The sequence below is a fragment of the Hordeum vulgare genome, chromosome 6H (assembly GCF_904849725.1).
Source record: "Hordeum vulgare subsp. vulgare chromosome 6H, MorexV3_pseudomolecules_assembly, whole genome shotgun sequence".
Taxonomy (NCBI): Eukaryota; Viridiplantae; Streptophyta; class Magnoliopsida; order Poales; family Poaceae; genus Hordeum; species Hordeum vulgare.
Window position 1 is genome coordinate 63,327,111 of NC_058523.1, and position 18,030 is coordinate 63,345,140.

Genomic DNA, 18,030 nt, shown 5'->3' on the forward strand with positions numbered 1-18,030 from the left:
GGCAATGATCATACATATAGGCATCACGTCCGAGACAAGTAGACCGATACTTTCTGCATCTACTACTATTAATTCATCTAGTGTATTGAGTTCATGACAAACAGAGTAACGCCTTAAGCAAGATGACATGATGTAGAGGGAGAAATTCATGCAATAGATATAAACCCCATCTTTTTACCCTTGATGGCAACAACACGATGCGTGCCTCGCTACCCCTTCTGTCACTGGGTGAGGTCACCGCACGGTATGAACAAACCAAGCACTTATCCCATTGCAAGAATCATAGATCAAGTTGGCCAAACAAAACCCACAACTCGAAGAGAATTAAAAGGTTATGAAATCATGCATATAAGAGATCAAAAGAAACTCAAATAAGATTCATAGATAATCTGATCATAAATCCACAATTCATCGGATCTCGGTAAACACGCCGCAAAAGAAGATTACATCGGATAGATCTCTATGAAGATCATGGAGAACTTTGTATTGAAGATCCAAGAGAGAGAAGAAGCCATCTAGCTACTAGCTATGGACCCGAAGGTCTATGGTGAACTACTCACGCATCATCAGAGAGGCAATGGCGTAGATGAAGAAGCCCTCTGTATCCGAATCCCCCCTCCGGCAGGGCACCAGAACGTGCCCCAGATGGGATCTTGCGGAGACACAAGCTTGCGACGGTGGAAAAGTATTTTCGTGGATCTCTCCCGTGGTTTTGGATTTTTTGGGGATTTATAGGCGGAAGAAGTAGGGCAGACGAGCCACAGGGGGCCCACAAGCCTGCAAGGCGCCCCCCTCGGCCGCGCCTAGGGGGCTTGTGGCCTCCCTATCTTCTCAAGCTTCCTGCGTATCTTCTGTTCCGGAAAAAATCTTTTCGGAGGTTTTATTCCATTTGGACTCCGTTTAATATTCTCCTCTGAAAAGGGTCAAAAACACGGAAAAACATGAACTGACACTTGGCACTGAGTTAATAAGTTAGTCCCAAAAAAGATATAAAAGGCATGCAAAACATCCAAAGTTTTGACAAGATAATAGCATGAAACCATCAAAAATTATAGATATGTTGGAGACGTATCACGACGCTCGAGAGAACCTGGGCTATAAACCGACTGAACTGTGTTTGCTCAGACGGAATTGTTGTGCAGTCTATTGTGAGACTGAGATACAGCGGAATTCTGCTGCTGTGCCGCGTGCAACAGGGCACGGATCTGCTGCACTCCTCTGCCCGCTGATGAATTTGACGGCTGGATGGAGTATGCAATCCTTGCGGCCGCATGCAAGTTGAGGATAGGCATGCGGAATACCTCGATGTTGTTGTGATGCGAACGCCGACCGGATGCTGGAGGGCGTGGATGATGACGCGCATCCGAAGTCTCTCTGGTTTCCCGCTTGTCCCGATTGGTCCTTGGCGGGCTCTCGTGTGAGTCGGACATGAAAACCTCCGCCGCAGGGCTGCGGTTCTCACACTCGGAAGGAGAGCTAGACGGATCTAACACTGAATGAGATGCAACACACGGAGGTGCAGCACGTTCAATGGCTGCCACTTGCGGCGAAGATGCTTGACGCGTGAGAGCATGACACACCCAGCGCTGGAGCCGTGAGCGACCGAGCCACTTGTTGCGACGTGCGATGGGGAGCACAGTCGACGACGGAGTCGACGGTTGGTGAAGAAGAACTTCGCAGGCACTAGCGCGGAAGAACGTCGCCCCGCGAACTCGAAGCGCCTCGACATCGAGAGACGCCTCCCGAATCCATGCCGAATCGTCTGCGATGAAGACGAGTGTGCAAAGCACGATCTCGTGGCCCAGGCACAAATCACCGCCGAAAGATATGGTGAAGAGGAAAAAACGCAAACTTGCCGGAAGTTGCCTAGACGCCTGCCCCATGGTGGGCGCCAATTGTCGTGGATATAAGCCTGACAGTAGATGTGTAGGATACAAAAGTAGAGGGCAGAGTCCTAGCTACGACAAGGTTGTATGAGTCCAGGCCCCTCTGCGGTGGAGGTAACAACCCTACGTATCAGTGCTCTTGGAGCTTTAGTGTCGAGTGGAATATGAATGTTACAGAATGCGAACCCTTGTGCCAGAGGGGAGGGGTCGCTTATATAGAGTGTGCTGCCCCTCATAAGTGTCCAGCCTTCAAGGGTGCAATAAGTGAGATTGAATGCATACGTTACAGGTAACGTATGCCATAAATGACATTAACTATTGTAGTCTAACATCTCACTGTTAGCCTCGCTGGAGTAGCTTCTGGACTTCTATGTCAACTCGCTTCTGGTCTTTACCGACTGGAATCCAGTCGTCGAGTATTAAGTAATCTTCCGAGTGGTTCTTTACCGAGTGGATCAGAGGTTGTCTTAATCCAGTCGGTAAGTATCTTGTGATCCTTAAGCTAATAATGAGGTGCCCTTGGGTAGGACTTATAGGTCAGGCCTATGACCCTACCCTGGGGCTATAACCCCATCAACGATAGATTATGCTATTTTGGACATAATCCTTGTTCTATTCTAACTTTTTTAGTTATAGGTCAATAGTGATTACATTCTTCCGAACACAATGGTTGATCTTATGAACCGTTAACCCGATTAGCAATCTATTTTCATCGATGAACTTGTCTCAATGAGGGCTTGTGTAGGATCGATAAGTATGTCCGGAAGGAGGGTAAATATACTACTAAGCCAAGTCGTTACTTCTGGCGGGATCTAGACTGGCCCCACATATCAATGCTAGTCTTTTTCTGCACTTTGTCCTCACTCATGCGCACCCGGGATCAACTTCCCGGTCGGTCACCCATTCTAGAACTACTCCAAGCCGAGCATGCTTAACCTGGAAGTTCAGTTCGAATGGGCTCCCAAAAAAGAAGGAATTCCTTATTGATATGAGTAGTCTATCATTCCTAATAAGCCAAGCTATCACACTGTTCCTCTTCACGAAAAACCCAATGCAGACTACAAGTATCTGAGACGTCATTGAGTCGCACGTGTATTGAATGAGGATGTGTCATTCGTTCGTCGCTAGATTAGATTAGACCGCGATTGGATCATGGCGAGTATGTCTACATGAAACTGCGTTATATATGCTTCCGCTTAACGGTCTACAAGGATACGTAGACACACTCTTCCTCTTGTTGATATGCACCTTCATAGATAGATCTTGGGTGTTCGTACGAAAAAATATTTTTCATGCTACGTTTCCAATAACATTCACCCATAAAGGAGCAAGGGGTTGAATAGACTACCAAGCCAAATTATTGACTATTTTCTCAAATTTTAATTTCTTTAGCATTTTTAGGTGTTTCTAACAATCTATCAATAACCCTACACATGCAAGTCTATAAGGGTATAGCAAACGAAAAGTAAAGATGCAAGCGAAAGTAAATAACTAGAGTTAAGGGTAAGAAAACATGGGTTGGCTTAATAAAAAATTGTAGGGCATGCAACTGCGCACCCATCTGCAACCGATTATTTGCGTTATGATCCAAAATTTCCTTTTGGATAAATTGTATGTAAAAGAGATGTAAACTAGGAATACTACGAATGCGATACAATATACTTGAACTAATACTTCATCCAAACTCTTCTTTTGTGTCCATTTTATGTACGTTTTGCTTGTCTTCCCCTCCTGTCCTTAGTTGGTGCTTCTTTTCAATCAGGTTTCCATCATTTGTTTATGTTCACCTTCTTACTGCTTGGTTGATCTGTTGCACATTATCTGATGGGATCGTGGAAGAACGGAGGCTTGCGGCGGTGGTAAAAGTCTCACTTTGGGATTTCCAGACATTAGAGAATTTATAGTGCTATAATTAGGTAAGTTAGAGCCTCAGGGGTCCCACAAGCACATGGTGCGCCCTACCACTCGAGGCGCGCCACCTTAGTTTGTGGGGCCCCTCGGGCATCGTCTGGTGCTCCCTCGAAGCTTCTAGGATCTTTTATGGTCCAAAAAAATCATCGTAAAACTTAATCACGTTTGGACTTCGTTTGGTATGGTTTTCTGTGAAACAAAAAATAGGCAAAAAACACAAACTCACACTAGGCACTAAGTTAATTGGTTAGTACAAAAATGATATAAAATAACATATAAAGCATACAATATTGATGATATAACAACATAAATAATAAAAATTATATACGTTAGAGACGTATCAGGAACCTGCTCAAAGGAAGGGTAGGACAAAAGATGTTGTACAAATTTTTACCACCAAACATGTATAACTACATACATATGGTTCATGAATTGGAGTTAGCTTGTCGTCGCTCTATGTTATGACAATTGCATAAATGTTCTCATCCACGCAACACTCATTATCTACTTCCATGCCTACATTCTTCATTATCATTGCTCTCTTTATAATTACTACATCTGCAATTTTTTATTTTACTGCAATATTATTACCGTTACTATTTTGACTAATAATGTTATCATATCACTTTATTACTAATATTTTTTGTGAAACAAGTTATTTATCTAGGTGTTATTGAATTGACAACTCAATTGCTAAGGTTTATTATAAATATTCTTTCGCTTTTCTGGCGCCGAATCAATAAATTTGGTTTGAAATACTTCCTTCATAGACTGTTGCAGTACCCTACACTTTGGGTCATCAACTGCTTATGAGTTTCCTCTACCGATGCAGTTTCGGTCCGATAATATGGTAGTTGCATCCATTCCATCTTTCTCGGCTCGCACGTGTCCTAACGGCTATGACCCCGACATCTCAGATTTACATACCCTCCATTTCCTAGCTCGTTAAATTCGTCGACGATGTCTCTTCCCTTGCATCGGCTCTCTCCGCCTCATCGTCTTTCAAACGGTGTCTACCTCCATGCCTCGCCCTTGTGCCTAATCCTAAGCTCCACCGGCGGAGCTATGTTGAGGCCACGGGGTCGCTGCCCCCCCCCCCAGCCTTGGAAAAAAGTTTGAAGATTTTTTTTTGAGGACCTAGATGAGGGGGAAATTAGCTTTTGGCCTCCCAGATTTGCATCGTTTACGCTTGGCCTCCCAGTAGTTTGTGTCTACCTCCGCCACTTCTAAGCTTGTTTGTCCAGCAGTGTCGGGTGCCACTCTCCGACGGCAAGTGCAACCCCACCTCCCTTACTAAGGAGGCGGTGTCGACCAACGGCCTAACTACCTCATCTCCGGACCCTGATCCGGCGGCTATAAGTTTGCTCAGACTCAAGCCAAGACAACACCTTTGCTCGGGTTGCCAATGTCGACACTCGCGGATGATGGCTTACCTCAAGGCGCTCCCATGGCCTTTTTCTGTCCCTCTTCGAACTGAGGGAAAACTTTGGTTCCTTGGACAGGATGGCGACGGCGCCACAACATCGTTCTTCTTCATGAACGTATCATCTTACTCGCACGCGGCCTCCCCGATGTTGGCTTTTGGCGATGTTGGATGTTGTGTTGGTTCGACTTACCTCTCTAGCTCCGAGCTTGGTGGATTGTTGCATTGTATCCTTTGTCCAGGTCCATCATTTCTTGTCTCTTTGCTCCATGCATTTCTTGCGTTTGTGTCATCTGTTGTATTTCTATTGGGAAACGTTTATACACGGCGCGCCGGTCGAACCGTTTCGGCCAGACGCACCGTGTTCGTCCGATCTGGGCGGATCGCGCGTCCCCTCTGCGCAGGCCGCCGTCGCCCCCTCCCCCCCCCCCCGCTGGCGCCTCCGTCGCGTGCGTCCCCTCTGCCCAGGCCGTCGTCGCCCCCTCCCCCCGCACAGGCGCCGCCATCGCGTGCGTCCCCTCTGCGCATGCCGCCGTCGCCCCCTCCCCCCGCGCAGGCGCCGCCATCGCGTGCGTCCCCTCTGCGCATGCCGCCGTCGCCCCCTCCCCCCGCGCAGGCGCCGCCGCACGCCCTCGTACCTTCGCTGGCGTCCCCTTTGCGCAGGCCGCCGTCGCCCCCCCCACTCGCATGCGCCGCCGCACGCCCTCGTACCCTTTGCTGGCACTGCTGCAAAACCACCATCGCCGGTGCTCGGGCCGAGCCACGGGAGATGCCATGGCTGCCTCCTGCCATGGACGGATCTGTGTGTATGCATCTATTAAAAAAAGCTATAAGCGGTGTGCAAAAAGCTTCAAACGGCATTGAAAAAGCTTCAACCGGCATGAAGAAAAGCTTCAAGCGTTGACGAAAATTTTGTTACAAGCGTTGGCATGGCGAGATGCAACCATGATGAAAAAAATGGTACAACCATTATACAAATTTGCTACATCCGTAATTCTATTTTGTTGCAAAACCGTTATGCTCTTTGCTACAAGCGTCGGCATGGCGAGCTGCAACCATGATGGAAAAATGCTACAACCATTATACAAATTTGCTACGTTCTTCATTTGATTTGTTGCAACCGACGATATAAAAAGCTTCAACCAGCAAAACACAAAAAGCTGCAATCCTTGACTCAAAAGTTTCAACCATATGTTTGAAAAGCTTCAACCACAGACCAACGAGGAAAGCCTGTCATTTTTGCTACAACTAGCAAAAAGCTTCAAACGACATGGAAAAAGCTTCAACCGTTGTGGAAAAAGCTTCAAGTGACGCGGATTTTTTTCAAGGAAAGTGAAAAAAGCTTCAAACCGGCGACGTCGACGACGACGAGCGGCGAGCGACGAAGGGAGGGATGAGGGTGCTGTGACGAGAGGCGACGAGCGCGCCGATGAGCAGCTCTGACGAGTGGCTTCGACGAGCGTGCTGGCGAGCGCGCCGATGAGCGGCTCCGGCGAGCACGGGGTGTGTTGTGCTGCTTCGAGCTCAGTCGCCTCACGGGAAATTACTGCCGGGGTCAATAGCGCTCGTGACGCTGCAATTTTACACAGGAAGACGATGCAAGAGATTGGCGAAGAGACAAACAGATCTGATGGCTAGCAGCTGTTGCATCGTAGGGTCACTCGTTGACCGGCGGAGGCGCTCGCGCGGGTGCGCCGGCACAGAAGGGTGCCTATTTTTATCTGTATCCGTTATAATTCCTTGCATTAATGAAATGATAAAGGAAAAAAAACTGCGGAGACAACGGAGTAAATTTCCTACTGTATGTGACACGGATTGCATCATGTGGAGTGATTGGCGTGAGGGAGCGAAAAAATAAAATAGCCACACGTCCCCTGCTGCGGTGATTTCCCCTCTTTGACTTGTAGTTGCAGGTTGCCTTCCAAGACCCAAAGAAAGGTAGCTGCCTCTGGTTTCGCCGCTTCGCTAGTGTTCGTGTGTGCCCGAGAGTGACCGAGTGGACGGACGCTACCTACTCGTCGTCTCCGATGCCTCTCCTCCCGCTTCAAGGTAACATGTCCTCCACTATCAGTATCAGCATCCCCCCTTTCCTTCTTGCTGGTCTCGGATGTGCTCCAAGCTCCGCAAGTCCAGCAAGAGAAGTTTAGTTCGGTAATTTCAGTATCTATTTACAGTCGCGGCCGCAACAGGGGATGGAATAGAATGCTGCAATTTGATGGATAGAGGTCCCCTTTGGCAATTAGTTGTCTCGGCTGAGCAAATCCCTAGCTTAATCGATGAATCTCACGGCTGGAATTCGATATCCCCTCAGGATTTCCTGCGATTTTCCCATCACACACACATAGGATTCACAATCCCCGTCTGTTTGCATTCGAAATCCATCCTCAGTTTACCGTTTCCCCAGTAACTTCATTGCCCCAGTAGCGAGCATATCCTTTCTGAATGTTTCTCTGGATAACCCAACAATATGGTATATTTTTCTTTCTTTTGCAGCCCTTCCATCTGTCGGCGTCGTCAGACCACTGAACAGTGAACTCCCACCGACGTGGATGTGACGACGATGTCCATCGCGTGCTGCCTGCCGGTGGTGGAGTGCGTGTACTGCCTGGCATGCACGCGGTGGGTGTGGCAGCGCTGCCTCCACACCACCGGCTACGACAGCGAGACCTGGGGCCTGGCCTCGTCCGGGGAGTTCGAGCCGGTGCCGCGGCTATGCCGGTTCATCCTCGCCGTCTACGAGGACGACCTCGAGACCCCGCAGTGGGCGCCGCCGGGGGGCTACGGCATCGATCCCCGGTGGGTGCTGCGCCGGCGGACGCCCGAGCACACGCAGGGGCGCGCCCCGACGTACCTGCTGTACCTCGACCACCGGCACGCGGACGTGGTGCTCGCCGTGCGCGGCATGGACATGGCCAAGGAGAGCGACTACGCCGTGCTGCTGGACAACAGGATCGGGCAGGCGGGCTTCGACGGCGGCTACGTGCACAACGGCCTGCTCAAGGCCGCCGAGTGGGTGTTCGACGCCGAGTGCGACGTGCTCAGGGACCTCCTGGCCAGGAACCCCGGCTACACGCTCACGTTCGCCGGGCATTCCCTCGGCTCCGGCGTCGCGGCCATGCTGGCTCTGCTGGCGGTGCGCGACAGGGAGCGGCTGGGTGGCGTGGAGAGGAGGAGGATACGGTGCTTCGCCATGGCGCCCCCCAGGTGCACGTCGCTCAATCTGGCAGTCCGTTATGCCGACGTCATTAACGCGGTCATTCTTCAGGTGCTAAGCTTTGTCCATAATGTACACCCCCATCATCAGCAGCATTTTTCTTTTATCATTTGTCAAGATAAACAGCCCAACTGAATTCTGCTTATATTGTCTGATTCTTGTTTTGGTAAATCACAGGATGATTTTCTTCCTCGCACCGACATTCCGTTGGAAGACATTATCAAGTCACTTTTCTGGTAAAGAAACCATGATCAACGGGGTAACTCATACTTGCAGGGGGATCCTGTTACTCTGTCTCTAGTCTGTATCTTTTCAGGGTGCCTGATGCAGTCCCCTTAATTTGTACAGCTTGCCATGCCTTCTGTGCGGGAATTGCCTCATAGCTACATGTATACCTGAAAGTGTCATGTTGAGGGATCCAAGGCGTCTGTACGCACCAGGCCGGCTTTACCACATCGTTGAAAGGAAACCTTTCAGGTATGCATGTTTTTACCTGAAATGTTTTTAGTGAAGTTTTCTACAAATAGAAGGTACTGTTCAGTTCATTAGCTGGTACAACTAACAAGTACTCCCTCTGTCCCAATAATGTAAGACGTTTTTTTACACTACTGTAGAGTCAAAAAAACATCTTACATTACGGGACGGACGGAGTATGTGAAACAGAGAAATGCTATAGAGGTCCCGGGTGATTTTAGTTTTTGTTTTTCTTGCTTGGATTTATAACATTGGTTGAGACTTATAGTTTGTTGAAATAACTGCTGCAGATGTGGAAGATATCCCCCTGCCGTTAGAACAGCAGTTCCAGTGGATGGCAGATTCGAGCACATTGTTCTTTCTTGCAACGCAATTTCTGACCATGCCATTATCTGGATAGAGAGGGAAGCCCAAAGAGCAGTGGATGTAAGCCTACGCCTGTCCTCCTCTCATTGAGTTACTGCCCATAAAAGTATCAATTCAGATAGTGTACTTCCCAGAAAATAGTACTACCTTCGTCACGGTTTAGAAAGCATAGTTAAACTTGCGTGCATTTCCATAATAGACAAGGTTTAAGGCGCATTGCATTCACTCCTTGCAGCTAATTAGTACTCTATCCGTCCCAAAATAATTGTCTTAAGCTTAGTACAAATTTGTACTAGAGCTAGTATAAAGTTGAGACAGTTATTTTGGGACGGATGGAGTACTTCATTGTATCACTTCTATATGCATGGGTAGTGTGAATATTATTTTTTATCCCATCTCACAGCCAATCAATAACCATCTAGGTTTCAGAAAATTTATAAACACGCATTCTAAACCGTGACGGAGGGAGTACTTCATCAATAACCAATCATCAAGGCTCAAGGTTCAAAACATAATTTTGCATTAGTTTTCCGTGACACCTTCTTTCAGCATCAGCCCTTCTCCATCACTTGCCAGATATTTTTCTTCAGGTCTTTATCTGTAGATTTACTATGATGCCCAATTGTATCCCACAAAATAGCTTCCTCGCATTATTTCAGTTGATGCTGGAGCATGAGAGGACCATGAAAGCTCCTGAAAATCAAAGGATGGATGGTGAAACCACGGCGACAAGGGATCACAATGAGGAGCAGCAGGCGGCCCTGAGGCGTGCTATTGCGCTAGGAATCTCAGATGTTAACCTGCCGTCAACATACGGAACATTCGATGAAAATACAACTCATGAGGTGAGCGAGGCTTCGCCAGTGGTCTGGAGTGAGTGGATCGCGAGGATATTTGAGAAGGATGAGTCTGGGCAAATGGTTCCACGGAGATGATGGTGCATTTCAGTAGATGGAATTATGCGTCAAAGGTAGTGGAAAGTTAAGTTTCAGACATACGATTCTTGGTGCGCAGTCCATGCTGTCACGTGTTCGAGCATGTTTTGGAAACCTTGAAATGGTGTTGGAAGAAATAGGAATCGTTGATGTAGGCCAAAGCATACATAGGTGAGATGTACTGATGAGTAACTCCAGACTCTACTGTACATTGGATGTAAAGAAAGCAGGATTTGTTTAGGAGAAGATAGCCGGGATCCTCTCCAGGTTTACGCGTGGCTGGCTAGAACGCCGCCGAGGACATTTGCTGGGCAGAATATCATAAGGAATTAAAGGAAACCAACATTCGGTGAAAATTGATGAAAACCACGGAATATTAAGAGGGTGATGTCTATTGCCATGTAAAATTCTAAGTTGAGATGTTGGTTATGAATATAACAAAATCAACATTGAATAGTGTTGAACAGTAACATCACTATTTGATGCTGTTTTTTTTATAGATCACACCTTGTAGCGTGTTTCAATTTAAAATTTTATGTGGCAATAACACATCATCTTTTTAACGTCTCATGTTTTTTAGTTTTTTTGGAACTTCTAAAAATATGTTTTTCCGTGAAGTTTTTTTCTAAATGTTGGTTTTTGGATGATATTCTCCCTGCTTGCTACTCCTATGCCTCTCCCATGTGGGCCTGTCCGTGGTGTTAATTTCCTTCACTTCAACTATCACTGCAAAGTACTACCATCCTGAACCATCGAGCAAGGAGTCCAAACTTCTGGTACTGTTGTCGCTAATAGTAATCTGTGGTAAGAATGACATGCAGCCAACAAACATGACTTTGAGGTAGTTTTTGTTATAGTAAAATAAGATTGAAGGTGAATAGACGACCAATCTTAATTTCTATTTCTATTGGTCCTCAAGTATACTATATCTGAAAGAGATGAGAGAAAGAGGTGTATGTTTCAAGGCTGGTTGGTAATACAGAAAGGACATGACTGCTTTAGGTTGGACATACCCATTTGCCAATGATGGATCATTAATTATTTGTGCTAATAAAAATATATGTGTGCTAATTAACTAATTAATTACTAATATTTTTCTTTGTATGATACCGCTTCTTGAATGATTCATCATTGAATGCTTCTTGAATATTCGTCTTCCATCTTCAGAAATCTTTGTATAGTCCTGAGAGTCTCCTCAAAAATCTTGTAAAAAATTGAAAAGAATAATGCAGATATGTTTCAAAAAATCTTTTAAACCAAATGAAAAAAATAAAAAGAAAAGATGTATAACATATAATAATTATTGTCTCCTTGATAACTCATACTCATTGATGAGTTTGAAGAACAATAAATAAAAAGGTAAAAAGCTTCTTCCTATACGTAAAAACACAGTTTTCACGTCTGCTTTTATGATGCGCTGTATTGAGAGAAAGCAGTTGGCGGGTCTGCCGTGGGCCGCCCCGCACGTCGCCCGTCCCCAGACGCCACTGCTACGGTGACGACACCTACTCGGCCACACCCTCCCGATCGGCGCAGCGGCGGCAGCAGCACGGGCTCGACCCGGCCGTCCTCGACACCTTCCCGACCATGGCGTCTGCATCGACGAGTTCGACGACGACGAGACGCTTCGCCTCCTGCCCAAGTGCTCCCACGTCTTTCACCCGGACTGCATGGACACCTGCTCGCCTCCAACGTCACCTGCCCGGTCTGCCGCGCGAACCTCATCCCCGGCGACGACACCGACGTTGCCGCCGCTGGTGATGCGCCTGCTGAGCTGTTGAGCGTCCACCTCGCCCTGCAGCCGCAGGAACCAGCATCTGAAACGAAGGCAGCGCACGCCGTCATCATCGACGTGGAGGAGAGCGAGGACTAGAGGATCATACGGGAGGAGACCGATGAGCTGACGCGTATCGGCAGCCTGAAACGCGCGCTGCGGTCGAAGTCCAACCGCGGGCCCGCGCGCTTCCCTCGCTCGCACTCGACAGGTCACTCGCTCGCCGCACAAGCCGGCGCTGGCACCGGCTCCGGCGCCGAGAGGTTCACGTTGCGGCTGCCCGAGAGCGTGCTCTGGGAGGTCATCGCGGCCGGCAAGCTCCGACGGACGCAGAGCTCGCGACGAAGGAGGATCTTTGATGGTTTCGTAAAAAAAGCATATTATGTGAATATTCCTTTGAAAAACATTTTGGATCAACCGACTGATTTTACTCAAAAATCAGCCGGGTCGCTAGCTCCTCACGTGTCCCCCTAGTTACATCTTTTTCTTCCCACCTTATCCCTACGGGTGCTTTCTCCTCCACTCATTCTTCTCCTCATCTTCTTCCTTTTTTCCTTCCATAGCAACCATGCTGGGATGGAGCACGATGAGGGACAGCCGGTGCTGAGATGGAGAAGCACCAATGCACGGGGGGTGGCGTTGAGTGAAGCTCCGCCGACGACGCCAGCGAGATGTTGGGATGGAGCCTGCGGCGCCGGTGTCACGCTCTAATGAAGCATTGCCGGTGCTGCGTTGGAGCACCCCCGCGCCAGTGCGGCTCTCCAATGAAGCTTCACTGTCGGCTGCAATGGAGCTTCACCGGCGGCTACAATGGAGCTTCACTGACGGCGCCAAGAGCTGCGATGCAGCGCCAAGAGCTGCAACGGAGCTTCACCGATGGCGACGAGAGCTACGATGCAGCGCCCAAAGCTGCAATGAAGCTTCACCGACGACGTCAAGAGCTGCAATGCAGCGCCAAGAGCTGCAACGGAGCTTCACCGACGGCGACGAGAGCTACCATGCAGCGCCCAAAGCTGCAATGAAGCTTCACCGACGGCTGCAATGGAGATTCACCGGCGGCGCTGCGATGCAGCGCCCGCGCTGCAATGAAGCTCCACTCGCGCTGCAATGAAGCTTCATCACGACGAGCGGTTGCTCCTCGCGTTGACCAGATCTAACGTCTCTGTAAAACGCATCTAATGGATGGGGACCCGACTGATTTCCTGAAAAATCAGTCGGTTGATCCGTAGCAGCCGACTATTCCTTTTTATGAATTCATTTATAAATTCTTAGGGTGTGTTTGGTTTCAGGATGAGGTGGAATCGGACGGGTTGGTTCCATCCTTAGAAGCCGTTCTCGTGTTTAGTTGGGTTAGGAATCGGAATTGGGTCATCCGCATGCAGGGAATATTCCCTTCAGATGCTTCACCAAGTGATTCCATCGATTTGGAGGAATCGACTCGTTATTCGTCTGAGAAAGCAAAGAAAAAAAGAAATAACCAAGCAATTCTCACCGCGTTCACCCTCGCACCCGAACAAAAGTTTTCGTGGTTATTTTTTTGTGGTTATTTTTTCTCGTTTTCGTGATTAATTTTTTTCGTGGTTATTTTTTCATGTTCGTGATTCTTTTTCGTAAATATTTGATATGTACTCAGAATCATATATTTTTATTTGCATGTGTTGAAAATAGAAAGAAAATGTTGCTGAAAATTTAAATTATAGGCTTGTTAAATGCAAATAACTCTATTTGTTCAGATATGTAATCTCATCATTTATATCGAAGAGATGAGTGGTATCAGATTCTTCTCATTTCATCTCTTCAACTAAACACCGGGACAGAACCAACCCATGACTTTTTTTATCATCAACTGAACACAAGGATGGAACCAACCCATGACTTCAGGACGGAACCATGACATTTCATGAATTTCGATCCTCAAACCAAACACACCCTTACTCTATCCTTGTCCTTGCCGATTCGTAAAGCCGTTTTTTTTAAACTGTAAATGCATTTTGCAGATCCAGGGTTCTGCCACAAATGCTCTTACGACCGAGAAGAAATCAATGGACGATTCCTCCCTACGCGAAAACAGCCGATGCGATGGGTGGGTAGCCATGTCGACCCAACCCCCACCATTACCATGGGGAGAGCCGGCAGCCACCAGCACGCGCCCGCACTCCCCTGCCTTGCCTTCCCGGTATGCCCTGCCCCAAATGGCTCACCACCACAAAAAACCATACGAACCGTTGGGTGGGTCACAAACTCACAATCCATCCATGGTCGGTGCGGTGCGGTGCGGTGCCACTCCCCTTCGTCCATCCTCGGTACACGCGGCGGGCCACACATCTTCCCCGGCCCTTCATTTTTCCAAGGAAACATTTGATCTGGACCTCGACCGTCCCGTCCGTCCGATCCTCTGATTTGGTGCCCTGCGGAACGAGTCGGACTGCGCAATCTCGTGGGGCTGTGGACGGGAGAACATGGGATCGTGCAATCCGCTGCGTGCGTGCGTTTGCTTGCAGCAACGTCCAGCCTAGCCACATGTAGGCGGTCGCTGACCCTGGACCGGACCCAACCCTCCAGCCACAGACCAGACTCCGCCCCTGGCTGGACCCAACCCGCCGCCGCACCGAGCCACAATAATTGGTTGCGGCCAAGCAAGTGCCGCTAGCTACGGCAGCTTCTGTCGCCGCTTCCGAGTGTGTGCGGTCGGTGAGGTCTACCTTCCTCCGATCGGGTGGGTGTCCGTGGACTGTGGTCGCCAAGCCAGAGCAGCCATGGCCGTCTCCTCCTCCGCGCCGAGGGCGACGCCGAGACCCTTCCTCCTCCCCCTCCTCCTGGCGGCGTCGGCGGTGCTCGCGCGCGGCGCCCACGCGCAGCTCTCCGCGGGGTTCTACTCGGCGAGCTGCCCCACCGTGCACGGCGCCGTGCGTCAGGTCATGTCACAGGCCGTCATGAACGACACCCGCACCGGCGCCGCCATCCTCCGCCTCTTCTTCCACGACTGCTTCGTCAACGTACGCCGCTCAACCATCCACCCGGTTCAGCTTCCGCATCGCCCTCTTTGATTGAACTGAACTTGGAACTGAATATGGTGGCTCCAGGGCTGCGACGCCTCGCTGCTGCTGGACGACACGGCCACGACGCCCGGCGAGAAGAGCTCCGGCCCCAACGCCGGCGGCTCGACCTTCGGCTTCGACGTCATCGACAACATCAAGACGCAGGTCGAGGCCGCCTGCCCCGGCACCGTCTCCTGCGCCGACATCCTCGCCCTCGCCGCGCGCGACAGCGTCAACCTGGTCAGCCCCTCTCTCCCCTCCACACTCCCTACCAATTCTTTCTTCCCCGGCGTATGTGCCGGTACGGCGGCGTGAATGATGAGGCGTGCATTCAGCTGGGCGGGCCGAGCTGGGCGGTGCCACTGGGGCGGCGCGACGCGACGGCCCCGGACCCGGACGGGGCGAGGACGCTGCCGGGCCCAGACCTGGACCTCGCCGCTCTGGTCTCCGCCTTCGCCGCCAAGGGGCTCACGCCGCGCGACCTCGCCGCGCTCTCTGGCGCGCACACGGTCGGCATGGCGCGCTGCGTCCAGTTCCGCACGCACGTCTACTGCGACGCCAACGTGAGCCCGGCGTTCGCGTCGCAGCAGCGGCAGCTCTGCCCGGCCTCCGGCGGCGACGCCAGCCTCGCGCCGCTCGACCCGCTCACCCCCAACGAGTTCGACAACGGCTACTACCGCAACCTCATGACCGGCGCCGGGCTGCTGCGCTCCGACCAGGAACTCTTCAACAACGGGCAGGTGGACTCCCTGGTGCGCCTCTACAGCGCCAACCCCGCCGCCTTCTCGGCCGACTTCGCCGCCTCCATGATCAACCTCGGCAACGTCAGCCCGCTCACTTCCTCCAGCGGCGAGATCAGGCTGGATTGCAGGAAAGTCAATTCTTGATTTGATTGATTTACATACATACAGATACACTAGTAAGCATATATGGAAGTAACAGTTTACTAATTCGTTGGTGAAATCGACGAAGCGTGCCACTGCAATGCCATAGAAATGTGCCGAGCAATTAGCGAACTGATTGATTGATTGGTTTTCTTTCTTGCATCAAATTGTAGAGCTTCACTTGCTATTTTAGGAAGACATCCCATCGGACGTAACCATTATCCATGATATGAATGATACGAGTATGAAATGATTTGGCACTACTGTAGCAGCGATCAGGGGCGTGGAAAAATTCGGAGCTCACACCAAAATCCATGGCTAGTCCAATGAGTGCGACACTATTTACTCGCACGGTGGTTATGGCCGGGGTGCTGAACGGATCATGGAATAATTGTCCGCTCATAGTACTCGACAAAAGCGTCGTTACATATAAATAGCTGGAAAATCGCTGGGCTCTCTGATCAGTTGGTGGCGATCCCTCCCGTGAGGGAATATTGGCATCTTTGCGTTGGTTCATGGTCGTAAATAATGCTTGATCGGCGGATAGATCAGCAGCAGCAGCGAAAAGGTCTGGCGGACCGCGTACGTCATGACCCTCATCGATCATGATGCGGTTCATGGAATGGCCCGGAACCGTCTGGAAAGGGACTTTTCAACGAACAAATGCGGCCCGATTGTCTCTAGTTCTAGCCGTGCATAGGACTAGGAGTCACCAACGCTAATCCATGGATCCAAAAATATCTCCCCGAAAGAGGGGGGAAAGAAAGGCCTGTGTGAAGGCTTGGTGCTGATCACGCGCATAACGGTGAAGATAAGGTGTTGTAGCGCATTTTTTTGCGTGCTTGTGGACACCATTTTGCAGATAAGTTGGTCCAGTTTGCCACTTGTTTTTTTTTTTAGGGTCAGTTTGCCACTTGTTAGTTGTTAAAGTTTGGAAGGTCACTCAAGATTCAGGATATTTTTTCTCTCTCTCAAAAAAAAAAAGATTCTGGATATTTTCCTTACTACGGTCATAGGGGGAGTCTCCACCGTTTCTTTTCTTTTTGAGCCTTGAGGGTCTCCACCTGAATGCATTCCTGAAAGGTGACAAAGCCCAAGTCTCTACTATTACAGGAGAGTTGTTATCCCTGAAAAAAAGTGGTAGGTTCGCCTCACCTCCTCCTCCGGTTTTTCCTTCCCACATCCACATCCTCTTTTGATTTTCTCTAGATATTTTAGATATTTTTTTAGTAATCTTGATCGATGTTGCACCAAAAAAACTAAAGTATATGGGCAATGTTATGCGTCGGCCGACGGATCTTTGGGGGTTATTTGGTGGCCTGTGTCTTTTCCTCACTAATGCAACAAAGATAGTGTTGTCGAACCTTTTAAAACATAACTTTTGTTGCTGAAACATATGTAACCGAGATTCTATCGCGAATATTTTTTCCTGCCTTCATTTTTGTGAAACATGAGTGTTCTTGTCGAAGAATTTCTGCAACACAAATGATGTTGCAGAATTATTTGCATCTTAATTTTTTTGTAACTTGGCTATTGTTGCGGAAAGACTTCTACAACACGAATGATGTTGCAAAAATTGTCAAAGTGTCAGAGGCACGCATCAACGGATGAACATCTTGGTCGGCTGATTAGAGGTTCTGCGTTGTTCGATCAAACTATATCTAATGGCTACGCGTGCGTGCGGGGAAACTCAACATGTGATCTACCGGCAGATTACAATTATTTCCCAAAATATATAGAATAAGTTGAAATAGTCTATGAACCAAATTGGTACTTTTATTTCCTTCTCCTATCATTCCCATAAAACAAAATTAACATTCATTAATTTCTGGAAAGTATAATGTAACGATGGACAGAATGCTCACATTAAGTGTGAAGAGTATCAATTTTTCCTTGGTTTTGACTATAGCATGTGAGAGAATCGCCTGAATTCATGAAAAATATCATTAATGTGGGCTCCTCCTAAATTCTCTTGTTTCCTTTTCACCATCTTTACGTTTTGCCACACAATCCTACCCGGCCATGTTAATGTGGAACGTGCCATAGGAAACAAAACTCTATAGCGTCTTTAGTGAGGAACTCATACTTGATATTAAATTGCTAAAATATATTTAGCCCGTTGCAA

At 48.9% G+C, this 18,030-nt stretch overlaps 2 protein-coding genes and 1 pseudogene across 3 annotated transcripts; all 3 read left to right on the forward strand.

The window, feature by feature from the left end:
* The first annotated feature begins 7,126 nt into the window (after positions 1-7,126).
* LOC123402827 lies at positions 7,127-10,565 on the forward strand. Of its 2 annotated transcripts, none has more exons than XM_045096785.1 (6): positions 7,127-7,269; positions 7,714-8,485; positions 8,612-8,670; positions 8,783-8,911; positions 9,199-9,334; positions 9,934-10,565. In XM_045096785.1, the coding sequence occupies exons 2-6, from the start codon at positions 7,781-7,783 to the stop codon at positions 10,207-10,209; spliced, it is 1,305 nt and encodes a 434-aa protein (XP_044952720.1). In that variant the 5' UTR covers positions 7,127-7,269; positions 7,714-7,780; the 3' UTR covers positions 10,210-10,565. The 2 variants fall into 2 exon arrangements, with proteins under 2 accessions (XP_044952720.1, XP_044952721.1); XM_045096786.1 differs by lacking the exon at positions 7,127-7,269 and adding an exon at positions 7,280-7,371.
* A 1,060-nt stretch (positions 10,566-11,625) lies between these two features.
* Positions 11,626-12,457, forward strand: LOC123405091 (annotated as a pseudogene).
* A 1,971-nt stretch (positions 12,458-14,428) lies between these two features.
* Positions 14,429-15,984, forward strand: LOC123402828 (peroxidase P7-like). The gene is made up of 3 exons (XM_045096787.1): positions 14,429-14,979; positions 15,067-15,261; positions 15,357-15,984. Exons 1-3 carry the CDS (start codon positions 14,740-14,742, stop codon positions 15,906-15,908), a joined length of 987 nt encoding a protein of 328 aa, XP_044952722.1. The 5' UTR covers positions 14,429-14,739; the 3' UTR covers positions 15,909-15,984.
* The last annotated feature ends 2,046 nt before the right edge of the window (positions 15,985-18,030 follow it).